The sequence below is a fragment of the Arabidopsis lyrata genome (assembly GCF_000004255.2).
Source record: "Arabidopsis lyrata subsp. lyrata unplaced genomic scaffold ARALYscaffold_6, whole genome shotgun sequence".
In the NCBI taxonomy this organism is placed as follows: Eukaryota; Viridiplantae; Streptophyta; class Magnoliopsida; order Brassicales; family Brassicaceae; genus Arabidopsis; species Arabidopsis lyrata.
Window position 1 is genome coordinate 12,705,697 of NW_003302550.1, and position 20,059 is coordinate 12,725,755.

At 30.5% G+C, this 20,059-nt stretch overlaps 2 protein-coding genes and 1 long non-coding RNA gene across 3 annotated transcripts; 2 read left to right on the plus strand and 1 right to left on the minus strand.

Moving 5' to 3' along the window:
• Positions 1-3,151: 3,151 nt before the first annotated feature.
• LOC9310426 (40S ribosomal protein S21-2) lies at positions 3,152-4,350 on the plus strand. Its single transcript, XM_002872214.2, has 4 exons — positions 3,152-3,260; positions 3,582-3,663; positions 3,771-3,903; positions 4,087-4,350. Exons 2-4 carry the CDS (start codon positions 3,614-3,616, stop codon positions 4,150-4,152), a joined length of 249 nt encoding a protein of 82 aa, XP_002872260.1. The 5' UTR covers positions 3,152-3,260; positions 3,582-3,613; the 3' UTR covers positions 4,153-4,350.
• A 5,880-nt stretch (positions 4,351-10,230) lies between these two features.
• LOC9308330 (heavy metal-associated isoprenylated plant protein 36) lies at positions 10,231-11,653 on the minus strand. Its single transcript, XM_021021287.1, has 3 exons — positions 11,500-11,653; positions 11,328-11,403; positions 10,231-11,244 (listed from the first exon to the last, which is right to left on the minus strand). The coding sequence occupies exons 1-3, from the start codon at positions 11,587-11,589 to the stop codon at positions 10,373-10,375; spliced, it is 1,038 nt and encodes a 345-aa protein (XP_020876946.1). The 5' UTR covers positions 11,590-11,653; the 3' UTR covers positions 10,231-10,372.
• A 6,470-nt stretch (positions 11,654-18,123) lies between these two features.
• LOC110227349 lies at positions 18,124-18,590 on the plus strand. The gene is made up of 2 exons (XR_002331124.1): positions 18,124-18,172; positions 18,396-18,590. It is a non-coding gene; the product is annotated as an uncharacterized LOC110227349 (long non-coding RNA).
• Positions 18,591-20,059: the final 1,469 nt, after the last annotated feature.

The following is a 20,059-nucleotide window of genomic DNA, read 5'->3' on the forward strand; positions in this document are numbered from 1 at the left end:
TAGAACAATCTCAATGATATGAAACATATACGACATCTTCAATGCACTTATCCGCGAATCCTATTTAATCCAATTCAACAAAACTACAAGGATCTTAAAACGGAAGAACAAATTGAAAACCCAACAAAGACTCTATGGATCAAACAAAATGAAGAAAACTCACTTAAATCTATTTGATTGCGATAAAGATTAGAAAGATTAAAACAGAGCTTCGTTGGGATTAGAATAGAGATTCATCGGGATTAGAGCAGAGCTTCGCCGGAGTAAAGTAGAGCCACGCCAAAATTCGGCTTGAAGTTGAGAATGAGGATGAACTGAGAAACTACGATAAACCAGAACTAAACTATAACGGCGTCGTTTTGGGCATAGAAAATTTCGAAAAATAAATAAATGGGCTACCCGATTATTATTGTTTAGACTCGTTAGGAATCGGGCTTAAATGGGTGTAACCTTTTATAATTTTTGTTTCTTAAACAAGTTCGGCTGCAAAAACAATACAAATAGCTCATTTGGACCTGCGGGTTTAGAGCCTAGTTTAACATCATTAGTTACGATAAACCAGTTAGTTTATCAAAAGAAAAGTTATTACATTCGATGAAATTTAAATTTTTTTATAACTACACAAGTATCATTTTTATTGCCTAATTTGAAATGCAATATAGTATTTTACAAATAACAAGTATCATGTTGATTTAAATGTTTATTACTCCCTCTATTTCATTATATTAGATGTTTTAGGGATTTTATTTTGTTTCAAATTATAAGATGTTTTGTTAGTTTCAATATAAATTTAAATGCATTTGGCAACTTATGACTATTTATATTATGTAGTCCTTTTTGTGATTGGTTGAATTTTTCTTAAACTAAATATAAATAATGTTTTTAAAAGAAAATAAATGATCTAAATATGTGTGCATTTACCTTAAACTCATATATATTGAAATAGAGGGAGTATAATTTAATTATGTTATTAGTTTTGTGTAGTCAAGCCGTAAATTTTATAAGCATTTATCATCTCAAGTACAAACATTGTACTAAACCTTCCAGCCATATTTTAACCCTTATGGCATGTGTTCATATATTTATTTCAGATAAAAAGGTCAATGCGAAGAAAGATTGAAGTTTTTGCTATTAATAGTGGTGGAATAATTAGTCACAGAGGTTAGAATATTTTTATTAAAAATGGATAAAATTTTATTTTTAAAAATCACAAATACTCATCTTAATGATATATTATACACTAGTTTATTTTATAAAAAAAAATTTATCACAATTTCGTTGGTCACAATATCAAACACTTGTTTTTAAATAAAACAAATTCAACAATCACTACAAAATGGATCACCAATACTATTACGCCATACCATATTCATTGTTAAAATTAAAATCTTCTTTCAGTTGTTGGAGATACAACAGATAAGCTCAAAGGTAACTTCCAAAGTCGATAAACCAAATAATGACAACTGTCTTTTTTGCCTCAATCATTTCACCAGTGAGATCATCAATAATCAACTAAAAATTTATTAAGGTAGCAAACTAAAAATAATAAAAGTTTTTATCTAGAATTTAATTCAACTTGATTTCAAAAGCAATGTCAAAAGTAAATGAATGATATATATAGCTACAATTAATTAGGTTTTGTGTTAAAGGCGATGAATTGGTAGCACTCGACATGTTATCTGTGGAGTTTTTGTTGTTCTTGGTGTAGGAAATAAGAAAGGATTGAACTTTGAAACTTGTAATCTTATTTCTCAATACTAAGCTCAAAGAGGATACACTCTGTTTTATAGGGTTTTATAGAACAGTCTAGACCAATGTGGATTTAGAACTCTCTAGAATAGCCTAGTCATCACTAAGAGATAAGAGCGTATCAAATCTGTTGTGAAGGCGCGTTTCCTTAGCTGGTTCAACGTTTCTTTTTGTAGGTACGGAGACTGCATTTGGCTTAACTTGAGGTGGAAGAGAAGTAGCTGTTGTTGGGCTTTTCTTCTCATGGACTGGTTTGACGCCCATCTTCTCTTTGTCACTTACACTTGGTGTTGTCGGTGTCGGTTCAATTGGTGAACGTGACTTTCTGGGTGTTATGGCTAGGTTCTCTGAGTGTTGTATAGAGGCGGCGAATAGGTCTAAGTGGCATCACTAACTCGTTGAGCTAGTGTAGATTCCGCAGTTGCATGTACGTTTTTGCGTTAGTTCTCGGAAAAAGTGCATGCTTCTATCACGAGGCTTTGAGGAGTGATCCCGGATAGAGCGGCTCGTGGAAACAATGATGAGGATTCCATTACTTCTGATATGTGGCAACTATACAAATTTCCGAATTTCGCGGTCTTGGAATTGGTGTTTCTACTCGCAACTTAGCCACCTTCATTTAGTAGCGATCTGAAGCTTTTTGAGTAGTAATATCAGTCTTTAAGCCACCTTCATTTAGTAGCGATCTGAAGCTTTTTGAGTAGTAATATCAGTCTTTAATTTTCTGTAGCGTGCTTTCATTTGTTCCTGTAATCTCTGTAACCTCTTACCAAAAAAAAATGTTATCTGTGAACACAAAGGTAATTAACGTTCTTAGGCCTGGGCAAATAAACCGAACCGAATGTACCGAACCGAAACCGAAGAAAAAAAACCGAACCGAACCGAACCAAAAATTTGAAAATAACCGAATGGATAGTAAATTTAATAACCGAAATAACCGTAACCGAATCGGTACCGAACCGAAATATTTCGGTTTACCCGAAATATCCGAAATACAATTATATTTTCAAAATAATTAGTTATTTATAGACCAAATAAACAAAAATACTTGAAAAATATGTAAAAATAGTTAAAATACTCAAAAATAACCGAAATATATCCAAAAATATCAGAAAATACTCAAAAATAACCGAAATATCCGAAAATATCCTAAGCAAAATAACCGAATGGATACTAAATTTTAAAACCGAAACAACCGGAACCGAACCGAAACCGAACCGAAATTTTAAAATATCCGAATGGATACTAAATTTTGAAACCGAAAGAACCGAAACCGAATGGACCCAACCGATAACCGAACGGTTAACAGAAAGCCCAGGTCTAAACGTTCTTAAGAGTCATAATGGGCCTTTATGGGCGGAAGATAGCAAAATGAGCCATTTATGGGCCAATAACAAATTTTTTTCCAAACCCACGAAAGAAAAAACTTAGGGTTTTCCACGTATAAACGCTTGCTTTCGTCGACTCGCTCCCGTTGCCGCACCTGCTTCGCTTCTCCTCTCTGCTCTCAGGTAAACTAATCGCACTTCTTCTCTTCGTATTCATCTTTTCGATTTATCATGGATCTTTACGAATATAGGCTATATAGCCGATGGTGTTGAGTGTAGAACCATTAGAGTAATAGTTATCAATCTCTAGTTTTTTGAAAAACCCTAGAGCTCTCTCTCTCGCTTGCTATAAATATCATCAGATGTTCAATTTCGTATTATTGCTTTCACTTGCAATCATTTTTGATCTCAGGTTTTTTTATAATGTTGTCAATGTTGTTGTTGGTTCTTGTCTAACATAAGATGTTCTGTTTTTTTTTTTGCCTTCTTTGGATATATATATAGGATTCGTCTACTCTTCAAAGCTAATCTTCAAGATGCAAAACGAAGAGGGTCAGACCACTGAGCTTTACATTCCTAGGAAATGGTAATTGAAACATTTTCTTCTTCTTCTGTCTTTGGTCTCTGTGTTATTGAATTTTTGTATTCTCTTATTAAAGATTGCTTCTTGTTTGTTTTTGACTGATATTGCAGCTCTGCTACTAACCGGTTGATCACTTCCAAGGATCATGCCTCTGTTCAGCTCAACATTGGTCATTTAGATGCTAATGGCGTGTACACCGGACAATTCACCACCTTTGCTCTCTGTGGTTTCGTCCGTGCCCAGGTTTGTAAACACTTATATATAGACTCTGTGTTCCCAATTTGTCAATGCTTTGTCCAAAATTGAGTCAAGAGTGATTTGTTTTGTGTGTATCAGAAGAGAGTTGAACAACCCTTGTTAGATTGCATTTTTTTTCTACTTATCTTCATCCAATAGATTGCTAATTATTGATGTACATGATTGCAGGGAGACGCTGACAGTGGTGTCGACAGGCTGTGGCAGAAGAAGAAGGTCGAAGCCAAGCAAAACTAAGTGTTTAAGCTGTCGTTTTTTGGTCGAATCTTGATATTTTTTTCCGAAAGATTGTCTCATACTGAAGTAATGATTTTGGCTTGAGTCTTGGAACTTAACTTAATGCTTTTGTGCACCAGTCTTCTAACACTTTTATCATTCTGAAGTTTTTAGATTTTGAGTCCAAAGTGAATAAACATTAGCACCTCCTTATCATTAGATCATCCTACTTATTCAATTTTGGTATTTTGGTATCTTTGAGAAAGTAGGAAATTGGTGTTGTTTGAACAGTTAAATTCTTTAACAAAACAAATTTATCGAAAATGAAGAAACATTACCACCTCCTTTTTTTTTTTTTTTTGTCGGCAATTCAGTTTCATTCATATCCCCAATAGGCAATTAAAGAAAGAAAGTAGAGGATTAAAAGCAATGTTAACAGCCCACTAAAACATTAATCGATATAAGCCCAATGCTTTAGCATTAGACACGTGTAGAAGACGTGTTCTTCTTCAGCCCACGCGTCAAATTATCGAGCACCACCGTCAACGATCGCCGGACATCGCCTTACTCCGATTAGCCGCCGCCAATCAGCCATGGGACGATGGAAATCCTCCTCCCTTCCGCCGATCTCCAATCCAAAACTAAAGATAACACCGAAATCTTCTGGATCGATCTTATGAAGCCGCTTCAAAATTCTCCTGATAGCACCAACTCCGGGGAAGCTTCACCACCGGTTACACCCAAATTGATGTAGCCTAAGATCCATCTTTGCTCATGCGTTTTGAGCAAAAGGAGATAAGAGTGACGAAGATATGACTCCTCGAGCAATTGGGGAAACACAGAGAACTTGGAAGACAAACAGAGAAAGCGGTGGAAAGATACAAAGATGGAAAAGAGATCGAATCTCGCTAAAAGCGAGAGAAAAGACCGGACATAGCCGGTAGAAACAGTCCGACACATAGTCATAATTTATTAATCTCGCACATAGACGAGAATATACACAAATCCGGTCATAACCGGAAACAAAAAACGGCCATAAGCTTTTCCCCTCTGAAAGGTTTTAGAGAGAAGAGAGGAAAAGCTTCTCTTTGGTTCTCCACTAGATACATTACCACCTCCTTTACATTTTCTTTTGAAAACTCTCCAATTTGCCAATTTATACAAAGAAATTTAACATTTCTGAAATAAAATTAATTATTTTCAGTGGTGATGTGAAGTAGCGAAAACTTATAAGGATAGAACTAGAGATCCGTTGATTCTTCGGAATACCGTAAAACTAGAGTTTCTCAGATCTGTTGATTTTTTCGAATACCATAAACGAGAGAACGTAAGAAATTCGTTGATTCTCCACGAATACCAAATTCTACGTCTTCTTATAATCGTTTGGATCTCTCAAGATCTACCGAAAACAAAGATTAGAGAATACTCTTCTCTGAAAATATAAAAGCTCTTTAATTTTATTAATCAATCAACTGAATATAAAAGAAGGCCTAAACGGCTTATTTATAATAAAACCAGAAAGCCTAGATAAACTCTAAAATAATCATATAATAATTAAAATATTAATAATAAAATAAATAGAAGATAATGATAGAAGATATCCTATACTATTATTTGGGGGTACACTTTATAAGATACCCTTAACTAACCTTTTGTTTTGTAAAAATTTACCTAAAAATGCCATTAGAGATAAAATTTCAAAGAGTAAATTAATTCATCTTATTAAGGATAAACAAGTCAATTTATACAATTCAATTAATTTAATTTAATTATAAAAACGAAAATATATTATTATTATTATTTTTAAATGACCAATCAAAATAAATATATAAGATTTGATATCTAACTTACCTTATTAATTTGTTATTAATCATTATATTTCACCTCTCATCTTTATATGATTATATTATTGTGAAACAAATAAATCATCATATCATCCATATAATAATAAAAATAGATTTTTTTCCGCATATGCCATAATTTGAATTTTTAAAAACGAATATAAATTATTCAATTTATGAAAAAAAAATTTAACGAGTCAAAAATTTAGACTTAGATAATATATTTCTTTTAAACAAAAATAAATTCATCAAAAATTCCGGGGTCAGAATTTGAGTAATTATATTCAATTTCATATATATTTTTAAAAATATATAATTTTATATACTATGATAAAATTTTAAATATTTTAATTTGGAATATTTAAAAATAGTTTTACTTGATATTTAAAAACAAATATCATCAATACTTAATAAATGAAAAAATTAAAAACTATACATACACTAATTTGGTTTTATTAAAACATATATATTTAAAAAATATTTATAATAGACGGTGGGTTAAATATAATATATTATACGATGAAATGAGTTATGATCCTTATAACTATTTGAATATTTATATTTAAGTTCATACAATTATTTTAAAAAAATTCTTAATTTTATATTCTACAATAAAAAATAAAAATATATTTTAATTTGGAAAAATTTAAAAATAGTTTAATATAATATTTTAAAGAATATTATAAATATTTAATAAATCAAAAGATAAAAGTTATAAATACTCTAATTTCATTTTTCAAAGCATAATATTTAAAATATTTATAGCAAGTAGCAGGTTAAATATAATGTATTATATGATAAAAAGAGTTATGATCTTTATAACCGAAACCATGTTAAGATTATATGATGAGATGAGTTAAATAAGGTTTGACACCTCTATATATTTAAAATTTTGATTCTATAAGTATATATGAAAATAATGAATGATGGATTGTGCACACAATTTTTTTATTGAGATTCTAAAATAAAAATATATGTATACACGTGTTGAATTTAATCTTATTATATACCAAATTATGTTTATTATATACACAATTTTTTTTCACTTACTACTAGCATATATCAAATACATACGTTTTATTTTTAACCAAAAAACGTAAAAAACTGTAAAAATCGAACTGTAACTAAACCGAATTACATACGGTTTCTATATGGTTTCACTTTCTACAAAACGAAAAAAACGATACTAAACCGAAAAACTTTACCCCACCCCTAATATTTTCTCGTCAAACAAAATAAAATAAAAAATTCTTATATGTCATTGTATTATATAAAGAATTATTAAAATTGTACTATAAAACAAACAATAATCCAACTTTATATAAATATTTAAAAACTAAAATTTCATCTGTGCTGTTCCAGCACGGGTTATGATCTAGTTTGGAAATTATCCAAATTATGTACTGCATCAGGTCTCGTCGGCCAAGAAAAAGATAATGATAGATTTGAAAATTTTCCAAATTATGGGCTTCATTGATGACAAATATTTATTTATACAAAAATTTAGTATCGATTATTGTCTTAAATATCTGTTTTTAAATTTCTAATCTTCTAATCTGAAGATGCCATATCTTTCTAAAAATTGAACCAATCAAAATGTGTATATGGTTAAGGAAAACACCTAATTTTTGTTTTAAAATCTGAAACATACAACTTCTTAAGAAAAAATTAACTCTTTTTATCTGTGGTAAGGTATTTTTGGATTTGAATTATAAACTAAATTTTTTAATAAATCAAGATTAAACTCGAATTAAATATTATTATTATTTTTATTTGAGATCAAGATTGTTATTGATTTAATTATATTAAATTTATTATTAGATAAGTGTCTTGAAATATTTTAAGTTTATCTCTTAAAATTTGTGTCTTATATATATAGAAGTCTCCATGCAAAGTCTCCAACATCAACGAACCTTTTAGAAGCAAGCTGCAAGGTATTTTCATGCATCTATAATTGTAAGATTTTCTTATTTTTTTACAAAACTAGTATTTATTTAAATCAGACAAAATATTTTTGTGTGTTTCTCTACCAAAAACAGTTCAACTATGAATCATTATCCTCCTAATTTCTATAACTTTACGTTGAATCAGTTTGAAAGAATTTTTTTTTTTTGAATCATTGAATTCAAACAATTGTTTACTCATGTTCGGATAGATGAACGTATGCATAACTGTTGGGTTTGGGCTTGAGTCTTGAGAGTTGATAATATATAATGGTCAGTCCCGAATACGAAATTCACAAGTAGCCATTGATCTATTTTTGTGATAGGCTAACTTTCATCTCTATAAGAACTATTTTGTATTTATGTGCTATCTTAAAAGACAGATATATATTTAAGGATTGCTCTCTATTTTAGTTGCTTTTCGTTACTAATAACTTTAAGATGATTGTTCGCTTTACATGTTGTTCAATTAGATAATTTTAATAATCACATGCTTGTTTTGGTGTTAGATGTTCAATAAAACTGTATTTGATGCAACATATTAACGTTGGCATGTCTCTACTGAGAAGAACGTTAGCAAAAGACTCATGTTACTTTCGTAGTGAAAGATTGGTATTTTATCGATGTGCCATACATTAGTGATATTCAAGAACTACCCATTTATAGAAAATCCAAAACAAAATTGATTGGAGTTATGGATTTATCGATTACTATAATGATATTTTACCGTGAAAAGACAAATGTAAGATATTTGGAGTTGATGTGGGTGATTGGTATGTGGTGCTGAACAATTGGATCCATGGCTATATGGATTATTTACCGTAATAAAGTGTAATCTGTAATGTTTAACATCACATACACATCATCAACATCAACTCCAAATCTTTTGTTTGTCCTTTCACACTTTGGTCAAACACCATTATTTATAATAATCGATAAATCTAGAGTTTCAATCAAATTTGATCAGGTTTTCTACGTTTAGCTCTTGGATATTTACATCCAAACATGTCAATGTTTTACTGTGAAAGGAACATGAGACTTTTGCTAAAATAATTCTCAGTAGAGACATGTCAACGTTAATATGTTGCATCAAACAAATATAATTACATACACTAAATAGTATCACTACTGATTACAATGGAAATTTACTTAAATTTTCGTTTAACCAAATATGTGGTTCAATAAGCTTTAAAAAACACTACCAAAATTGACCGTTATATATGTGCAAGTATTCAATGCATGTGGTTAAATGAATATTGATAACAACAATAACTATTCTTTGAAAATACGAACAGTTTTATATTCATCCATGAATATAGCAAACATATCGTATGTATTACATTTCAACAGCTAATTGTTTCTTCACATCTCTTCAGCAAATGCAATGATTAACCAATCATATAATCTTCAATGTAAGTTTGTATTTATGTCGTCGTAGTTACCATTTTTTCCAGCCTTATGCATGCAATAATCTCGGTATATAACACATAAGTGATGACATAATGTCACAATCTTTAAAACTTTTTTCTTTTCACTTCTAAATGTGTTATCGTGAATTGGTTTTACTAACTAGAATCAGATTCTCAATCTCGGTCGGTTCTCTTTTAACCATTCAAGAATTAAAGGATCAATGACATGTTTTATACGTCATGTGTTATTGAAGTAATTAACGGTTTTAGTTTCACACGTTTGTTATTATTAGAAATAAGTACAATATATAGTTTGTATTAAACTAAAACATGTATGACCAATTTAACAATTCGATTCCCATGGGGACACTATTTACATATTCTTTGTCATCAAATATGCTTTCTGAATTCTGGAAGCATCTTAAAACCCGCAAAAGCCATCCTTCTCTTCATATCTATCTTCCTTTCCAAATTATTCTTATTCCCTTTTACCAAAATTCTCTCTTTTTATTTCTCTCGGAAAAAGATTTATTCCTCTCTAAGTCCAACGATTCTCCTCAAATGTTATTCTAAATTTTGCACCCAAAAAATGATATTCGAAAATAGTACCTCACTTCACCATGTCACACTTATAGGAAAATGTAGAATCTTACTTTATATTAAAATACTATACATTATTTTTAAAAAAAAATTATGTCATTTTCAATTATATATTTAAAAAAAAAACATTTTCCATAGTGATGTTTTTTTGCAATATTATCAATATTAGATTCGTATAAGTCCATGAATAGTTGAATTTTCCATTAAAGTACATTTTCACATTTCATTTACCAAAAGATATCTAGTATAATATATAATACGAAATACATAAATCTCTTATTTAAGTGAATTATATATATATATATATATATATATATATAACTTAATTAATTACTGATATCGTCTTCCATGATTGTTTACGAAAATGCCCCTCTAATAAACACATCGTTAGGCATTTCCAAGATCCCATTCCAAGCCCAATTATGTTAATTCGAAAATTTAATCAATCTCACATGACGTAACAAGAGTTTGGATTGCCTTCGCTGAGTGCTTCAAACGAATCTGACGGCTGAGATCTATACGAATAAAATTCGGGCGGTGGAGATTCGTAGCCAGTATCCACGTACTCGTAAGAATAATACGACGTCGGATGAGAAGGAGGAGCCGTGTAATACGACCCCGTCTCATTCCCACCGTTACTTGGCCGATGCACCGTGTTGTAACTCACCGTATAAGACGGCGCCGTTTGAGGCTGAGTATGATAAAACGAAGGAGGCCGCGGTCCCGGACTCGGACCGTATATTTGTTGTGGATGATGACGTGGAGGACTGTGAGCTGTTGGATACGGATGATTCTGCTGATGATGATGATGTTGTGGAGGTCCGTGAATTATGTGATGATCTGGTGGAGCTGAGTATATCACTGTCTCTGGTGGTCCATCGTTTTGCGGCGGAGCACCACCACCACCACCACCGCCACCGCCTCCTTCCATCACTACCGTCGTGTTCCCTAAGCTTTTCTTCTTCTTTTTCTTTTTCTTCTTCTTCTTAGGAGCTCCATCTCCTTGAGGTTGAAGTTGACCGTTAACGAACGTCACAACTTGTTTCACCTGATCACAACCTCCACCTCCACCACCGCCGTCACCTCCGCCGTTGTTGTTGTTGTTTTCGTCGTCGTCTTCATCTCCACTGGTTTCTTCGTTATCTTTCTTTGCTTTCCTCTGATAGTTACAATCGTTGTTAATGTTGTTCTCCATTGACGTTGGCCATAGCTCGGCGTGTCTACCGGCTTTCATGATCTTCTTGATTAAAATCTCTGGCTCTACGTTTCCAATCACCGTTACTTTTTGTTGCTTTACGTCGATATTTGTTGTATATACACCTAAATAAAATCATATATATAGTCATAATCAGTTAATCAATATGGAAAAAGAATAAAACGTTAGAGAGTTTATTATATTTTACCATCGATTTTGCTCAATATTTTCTTGATTTTTCTCTTGCACCCTTCGCAATGGATAGAGACTCTTAAAACCCATGTCTGCAACGAAAATAAGAAGAAGAAATAATAAATCTTGAGATAAGAAGGTGATGATTATATGAAAAAGAATTTGATTATTTGTAAAAATGATCTTACGGTGTATCTAAGAGGTTCAGGGTAATCTTCAAAAACATGTCTCTGTTCTTCTTGTCTGGTGTCTGATTTGATCTCTGTTCCTAAATCCATATTGGAGAGAAAGAGGAAGACGAAGCAGAGGGAGAGGGTATTGATGCAACTTTGATGTGTAATATAGTAACGAAGTCATCGTTTCTATATCTTTTTTTCGGGGGATTCCTTCAGGAGATAATATTCTCTAATAGTTGCCTCTTTTGAAAAAGATTATAATATGCTCTGTTCTCAAACACTAATCTTTGCTTTCTTCTTAGCAAATGATTTTTACTTAGTTAGGGTTATAATGACACTATATAACTAGTCAAATTCTTTATTTATAATCAAAAATATAAATAGATAATTAAATTATATTACAATGATTAAAATTAATATATATGAGAAACTGACCGGGGTTTTGAGTGTTGGAGATGTTCTTACAACAAATATTTCATGGGGAGAAAAACTAATTTGTATGCTATTAAAATCATAACAAACTTTTCGTTTATTTGTTTAGTTTTGTTATATCTTTAATACTAATATGCAAGCAAGAATGTGATTAGGGAACTCTCCCACCTAAGTCTTCAATGATAACTAATGGTTTCCACTTCGTAGTGAAATATGGCTGCCCAATATAGATATAAATATTTATAAAATGGGTAATGTTAGAGATATAGACTTTGAAAGTCTCTCAACTATATTATTTTATTACACAAAATTTAATTTATTTTTGATTTAATTTCTAAATGATAAAAATATCTTAAAATCAATCATATTTTTTTTCTTTTGATAACCCAGGTGTCGGGTCCCACCGAAGTGGCCCGACTAGCGTCGCGTCCAAGCGGAGCTGACGTGGTCCTGGAAGCCTGCAGCCGCCATGTAAATTCTGCAGTAGCCAGGAATCGAACCCAGGTGGCGGTATCCCCAGCTGGAGTCCCTTTACCACTAGGATAATAGTTTTTCAAAATCAATCATATTATGACATGTATGATAATAGTTTTTCAAAAAAAATTTAAGTGTTCTCATTTGAGAACCGATTTTTATTTCTCTCTCATACCTTTGATTACTTTTATTTTTTATATTGTTAAAAATTCTCATAAAAAGTGAGAACTTCCCGGTGCACATGTTTTTAGATGATTTTTCTAGTGACACTGTTTGTATTATGACATTATTTAAAACTATATAAGAGTGCAAGTGAAGGAGAGGAATCATCGTAATAAGGGAAAATGTGGTGTTCTTTCTTCTTAGCACATAACTGCACATTGAACACAAAAAAATAGAGTGTATGTGAAAGAAGGTAAGGTAAAAGTAGGGTTACTAACTAAAAATGAGCTGACCATTCATAATTACAGAGAATGATGAAAATAGTAAGAAGTCTTCAATATTCGATTCATTTCTATGATCTAATTTATAATCTAACAACTTTAATGAAAAAAACTAAAGTATGTTAATAATAATCTAATAAAAGAAAGAGTAACCTTCTAATCCAACATAATTTCCATAAGACCAATTTTATGGGGAGGTCCGATTACAAGATTTCTACATATTGCATGTCTAAAACATCCTGTAAAAGTTATCACTAAAGAATGGTTCATAAATATATTGGTCGAAATCATCATAAGATAAGATCCTCATTCCCTAAATTTATTTATTTATTTATATAACAAATATACAAAATGACTCAAGAAAAAATTAAAAAGACTCAAAGAATACATCAAAAGAAAGAAAAAAACATTAGTAACGGATAAACATCTTTCACCCCCAGACTTACATTAGAAACCGGTGAAAGGATGGACATAGTCTAATAAAAAGAAAAAGAGATAGTTCATAGTTTTTTTTTTTTTTTACAAGAATAGTTCATAGGTTAGAAACGAGTAACCTCGACTTTGTCTCTATGGAAACATGTGACTAGTGCAAAGAAGAGTCACCTAATTTATTGAGAAACACATCATATCACCCAAAGTTTTGATGATCCTCAATGTTCTAGCGAGCATAGCATCCTGCCAAGCAAATCTATGTTCTAGTTCCAAACGTCTGACTCTCTCTTCTATAAGTGTCAAACTCTCTATGTCAGCGTTTGTGTGTGGCTAGTCGTGGTGGGGCGGAACAATGCGTGAAAATCATTATGAAACTACTACGATTAGACCATTTTCTTGCACCTGAGCTTTATAATCTTCAAGCAAAGGTTTTCTCTTGTTTGAAGGACCAAACTCGCTTTCTAAAAGTATACAACAAAGAGGACCCTCACACAGTGGTGGAACAGAGAGAAGAAAGCATCACAATGCGAAGAAGACTAAGTGAAAAATGTTGGTGGTCTAGTGGTAAATGCACTAATTGTCGTCTTTCTTGTGCCAAAATCAAGTCCTATTCTTATCAGAACTTATATTTTTTCAACAAAAAAAAGAAGAAGACTAAGTGTGGTAATTAGCTAAATTATCTATGCAATTTGTTTTTGGTAAGAATTTTGGCTCCATTCTTCCTTCATTATTTTCTTGAACTTAAATTTGAATGATTCCACATCCAAGTCATTTTAATATTAGACCGTCGATATAATATCACTACTACATTTAAACATAAATTAAAAGCATTAGTCATGCGTATATTTACACGTCAAACACCTAAATGTATTTTTGTTGATATAGAAAATAAAAAATATTAACAAATTTAGTTAATTAAATGAATTTTTAAGTTCAAGAAATGAGTTTAAAAGACACTTCAATATCAGAATCCGAAAAACACTTCAATTAGTTAGATACCCACACCAACATAATATTACTATATTCAGTACTCCATCTGTTTCAAAATACGTATAAGAGGTTTAAGGTAAATGCACAAATATTTAGGTCTTTTTTTTTTAAAACATTATTTATATTTAGATAAAAAAAATTCAACTAATCATAATAAAGACTGCAAAATATAAATAGTCATAAGTGGTCAAATGCATTTAAATTAACATTGAAACTTGTAAAACATCTTTTAATATGAAACAAAATAAAATCCCTAAAATATCTAATATAATGAAATAGAGGGAGATTTAAAATTCAGAGCCTCATTACTTAATATCATCCCCATTCGTGAGATACCCCCAAAATATTGATATATTTAATATTAGTTAATTTTAAAATATTTATGTTAAATTTTTATTAATATTTTTAAAACATATCAAATTAAATCTTTCATAAATTTAATTATACTAATTATTTATATTTATGTATAAATATTACAATAATAAAAACATATATATTAATAATCTCAATCTCAATAACAATAATTAATAATGGAATCCATCATAAATAAGGTATTTTCTTAAATAACATCATTAAGCAAAAAACTAACATAACGTAAAGTTACAAAATTGTAACGCCCCGACCGCCACACCTATTTTAATGGGCTCCACGTCCTTTCTCGACCCGTGGACCCACCCGTGTCCGACGGCCGGTCCGCTACAAATCATCACATGATCTTTCTCTTTGTTTTGTCCTCACTCACACAGTTCCGACAATCACTTCCTGGAAGGTCACCCATCCTGAATTTGCTCCAGCTCAAGCACCCTTAACTGTGGAGTTCTCTCAGGACAGTTGACCGAAAAGATAAGTGCACTTTGGTGACATAGGTGACCAAATCAATTCTTTTAAACCTCTCCGTATGCACCACCATATTCCTGAAACCGGAGTATTACAAAAAAATACTACTTAAAATGCTAGAATATATAAATACATATAAAACATGATATAAATAATTTGCCTCTAGTCTAATTGCCAGCTTTCTAATTTCCACAAATAGATTATGTACCCGCGCGTTGCGCGGGATTTTAGTTTAAATTTTTTATCAATGCGAATCTTTGAATTATTTGAATTTAAAAATATTTTACTTTACTCATTGTCATTATCTTTTCATAGTAGTAAATATTTTTTTCACACTTTTTAGTACAATTTTTCTTGTTATCTTCTATGATTTACTCGCCGTCTCTTGACATGTACTCTTTTTCACTTTATATTGACTCACATATAATATACTCGACTATGAATTAGTTCTCAAGATAGATCGTATATATTGGTTCATTCATATCTTTCAATACTCATATTTTTTTATAAGTTGCATGATCTTTTTACTAAAGTAAACATGAGAAAATCACGGGAGATATTTGTCATATAGTTTCTTTGACCATGTTTGGTGCATGTAAAATTGCTTTATAAACTACAAATCTCATACATGGACTCATTCATATTCACAAACATCATATTTCAACATCAAGTTTTGTACTTTATCTTGACCGTTTGAAAAATACAAAAAACAAATTCACATATATAATTTGATGTATATTATGATTCTATCTAGAATTCTTAATGTTGATTTTCGTAAGGTAACTTACGAACTCATATAAATCATTCTAATTTTAAAATACATTTTTAATCCTTAATTTTTACTTTTAATTAAAAACTCTTCAATATATCATTACTATTCTAATTTCCAAATAGCATTCGTAAATATTTCATTTCACAGTTTCTTATTCGATTGGATTATTTTATTTTTATTTGTGATATTTATGATAGTTTTTGTTTTTCCAAATCACCTTAAAATTTTGTATCTATGTTAAAATTTCATAAACATTGATTAATATTTAGTTTTTCGTTTGTTACTTATTCATTTGATTTAAAAAAACACAACTTTTTAGTTTAGAAAACACAGATAGTATAGAAAATTTTATTAATGTAACTATTTATATTATATTATAATTATAAATAAGAATATGTACTCAATCCTTCTTATTTTTAATCAGTATCATGAATTGATACTTTAACATTAAAAAAAATTATATACATTTTTTAATTTTAAATATGTATTTTTCAGAAATGAATTACTTTTTATTTTTAGTAAAAACCTTTAAATTGAATATATTTTAAAGTCTAATTTTTATTTATTCTACTAAATAATTGTAACTCTTATAAATGATTGTTTTATCATTAAAATATATGATAAGTTTTTTTTTCATATCTCTAGTCATTTAGAAATATTTACCCGTTATATGTTAAAATACAATTATCTAATTTTATTTTATTTTATTTATTATATTGTAAATTATTGTTTTTGTTTAATGAAATATAATAATATAAATTACAAAATGTGTGAATTAATTATAGTTTTAATGTTTTTTGTTTTAATAAATAAAATATGTGGAGCCCACACAAATATTAAAATATGATGACTTGGATGATGATGTGGACACCCTAGATGGAGAGACAACTCTCTTATTATATAATATATAGTAATATAAATTACAAAATGTGTGAATTAATTATAGTTTTAATGTTTTTTATTTTAATAAATAAAATATGTGGAGCCCACACAAAATTAAAATATGATGACTTGGATGATGATGTGGACACCCTAGATGGAGAGACAATTTTCCTATTATATATGTAGATTTAATCTCCCAACCAAAATTAGCTTCAAGATGACGTCGTCCGGCGGGCAAGTGAGCGGCCAAATTTCTTGCACTTTTCTTCAATTTTTCAGATTGCCAAATAAATACTTTTTGATTGTTTCTTGTGGTTTTGGAACGGTTTTGGAACGTGGTTGTATCCTTTGACGTCTTTATTTTTTAAGGAACCTAAAATTAGATTAACTCAATCTAATTTTACATTAATCAATTTATTAGAATCAATCCCGCCAAATCAAGTGCAATGCGAGTCTTAATTTATTAGAATATTTAGTATTTATAATATTATTTAATCCTATTAATTAATTAATTAATAATTAATTAAACACATTGATTTGATGGGTGTACAATTTTTTGGTTTGGTTTCGGTTGAGTTTTATGGTTTATCGGTGTTATAAAAATGAGAAACCATAGAAAAACCATATGCAATTCGGTTCGGTTTGGTTTCAGTTATTTTTTTTGGTTTTTCTCAATGATTTATAAAAAAATTACATTTTTTTTTTTTAATTTTGAACTATATATTTTTGATTTGGATTATGTGATACCATGAGTACATTCCAACATATTTATCAATTAAATGTCCAACATGATATTATCATGAACAATATAATATTTTAGAAAGTTTTATTTTTCCTCCCAAACACGTATTAATATAAAGTTTCTCAGAAAATAACATTAGATTGAGAAAATTTGTTCATGTAGGTTATATACCACCATTTTTTTTGTAAGAATAATTAAACGATAACCAAACAAATGGTATTATAATAAACAATTTCAAACTAGAAAAAAAAAACAGATCGGTTTTACTTTTTTAACCGAAATCAATACAATAATAACACTAAGAATCTCTCCAGGCTTGACACATCAGCATTTTGGGCTCTTCTCATGTTGACACCTCATTAAAATCGTCGTCCAATGAAAACATTTCGATTAATACAACTCAACATGTTTCAGCCAATAAATAATTCTCTTTATACCATGTCATTATATTTCAATTTGTTGGGCTTTATTGTTTGGAGAGAAGTGGGCTTAAAGAACCATAGCTGAAGCAAGATGTAATAATTTTCTTTTCTCCTACTAGGCGCGTGAGGATATATAAGTCTACCGAGAACAGTGCTGCGACGGTAGTAGAGGCAGAAGTTGCAGAGGTTAAAATCAATGAAGAGGTTGTAAGTACATTGCAGGAAGTTTTTATTCTCCAATTAAGTCGAGATTGAAAAGGTTTTGATTTTTGAACGATAAAAATTTCTGATATTTTTTTTTACGACTAAACAATTTGATTCTAATTATGATTATAAATTTGGTTGAAAGATCATAATAACAATGGTTCATGAAGAATTTTGAGATAGGGTTACCAATGTCAGAAAGCATAACTTGATTTTAAGGTGATTTTTGATTGAATTTAAATTTGCTTAGATCTTCCACTTTGTTTTCGTGAATCCAGTCAAGCTGGGGATTTGATTTGACGATTTTGTCGACAACTTGATTGAGATGGAAGTTCAGTTGCAAGGAAGAAATAATTTGTGTGGGTAGTTATCTATTTCTTTTAAATGGTGGTTTGATGCTTATATTATCTTGAAATCTTCAAATGTGTTTGTCTTTCTACTTCGATTGATTTGATCAAATTAGGTGATGGATCCATCAATTTTTACCCTTGTTTAGTAGTTTACCAATGTTTTTATAATTCGCTATATTTGTAATTTCGTAAGGTTTTCTGACTCACTGATCTTTAAAATTTCATATTTCTTATGAACATGCATAAGAGGATCAGGAAGTTAACAACTTCAACACAACCAAAAATCTTCAAATCTCGAGCAGCAAAAGTTTCTCAAATTCACGCAATGAATATGACAATGAAACTAGAGAAACCAAATCCTCAACAGAATCTGTCGCTTTATTAGAAGCTGAAGAAGGTCATGACTGGGAGCTCGGATACATAACCAAGTTCATAGTCTCTGGCCAACTGATGATAAAAGAATTCTCCTTGGGGATGGCTACTGATATTATCTCTGAGCTTTTTCGATGAAATTGAAGGTAAGAGAGATGCCCAGAGTAAGATTGAGAGAAAAACACTGGTCGACTTTGTGCTTATCAAATGCGAGCAAATGTTCATGGGAAGCTATAGAGGATCGTTGGGGAGAGAAGTCATTTTTCTTGAAAGAAGAGAGGTTTTGACAGAAGAAGTGAAGAAAGAGGTTCAGGGATCGAAGAAACCATGGTCTCAAGAGTTCGCTCATTACACACTTGCATCGAATTGGAATTAGATTTGAGAAAAACTTTTCAATCCCCAAAAATTCTATGTATAAGAAAAACACACATTTCAATTTTCTAGCTGAGATTGAACCTTAGGCTCAGAAGAAAACGATCAACGTTGTGACGGTGGATTGGAATTCATTGTTGTGGAGGTACTCGGTTCTTTTTTTTTTCAATCTCTCGCTATCTCTCTTTCTTAATGAAGAGAAGAAGGATGTTCCAGTGGATTCAGAGGTTTGACATATAAAACAAGCATAAAAGCGACACACAAAGTGTGTGTTCTAAGCAGTAAATGGTTTTGATAGTCAGAAATTTAAACAAATTATATAATTAACCTCTTCATATGTATGTATTAAATTATTAATTAAAAAAAACCCCTTTTTTTTTTGACAACTGATTTTATTAAATAACTGAAATGAGATTTACATAAGGTAAATCGGAGCCTATAACATCATATCAAAAGCCCAATTATAAATCCAAAACAGAGGTGTTAATGGAAAAACAAAGGTTAAAAACTCAATATTGGTAGATTAGATGCAATAACTGCAAATTGGATTTCTTATTGATTAAGAACATAAAATAATGTGTGATATCTAAAGAAAAGAATCTAATAGATGTTGGGCAATTTTTAACACAATCGGCTCATGCGAGTGTAACTCACGGTAGCGAGAAAGATCAAATTTTCATTTGTGTTCATGATTAACTAATCTCATAAACATGTAGACATGTAGTGGAAGTAGAGTCGATAAAACACAATTAAGCAACTTCTTAAAGAAATGTTTTTAAAAAATCCCCGCGGCATAGCGGGGGTTTCGCCCTAGTACATTTAATAATTGTAAGTGAACAGGTTGTATG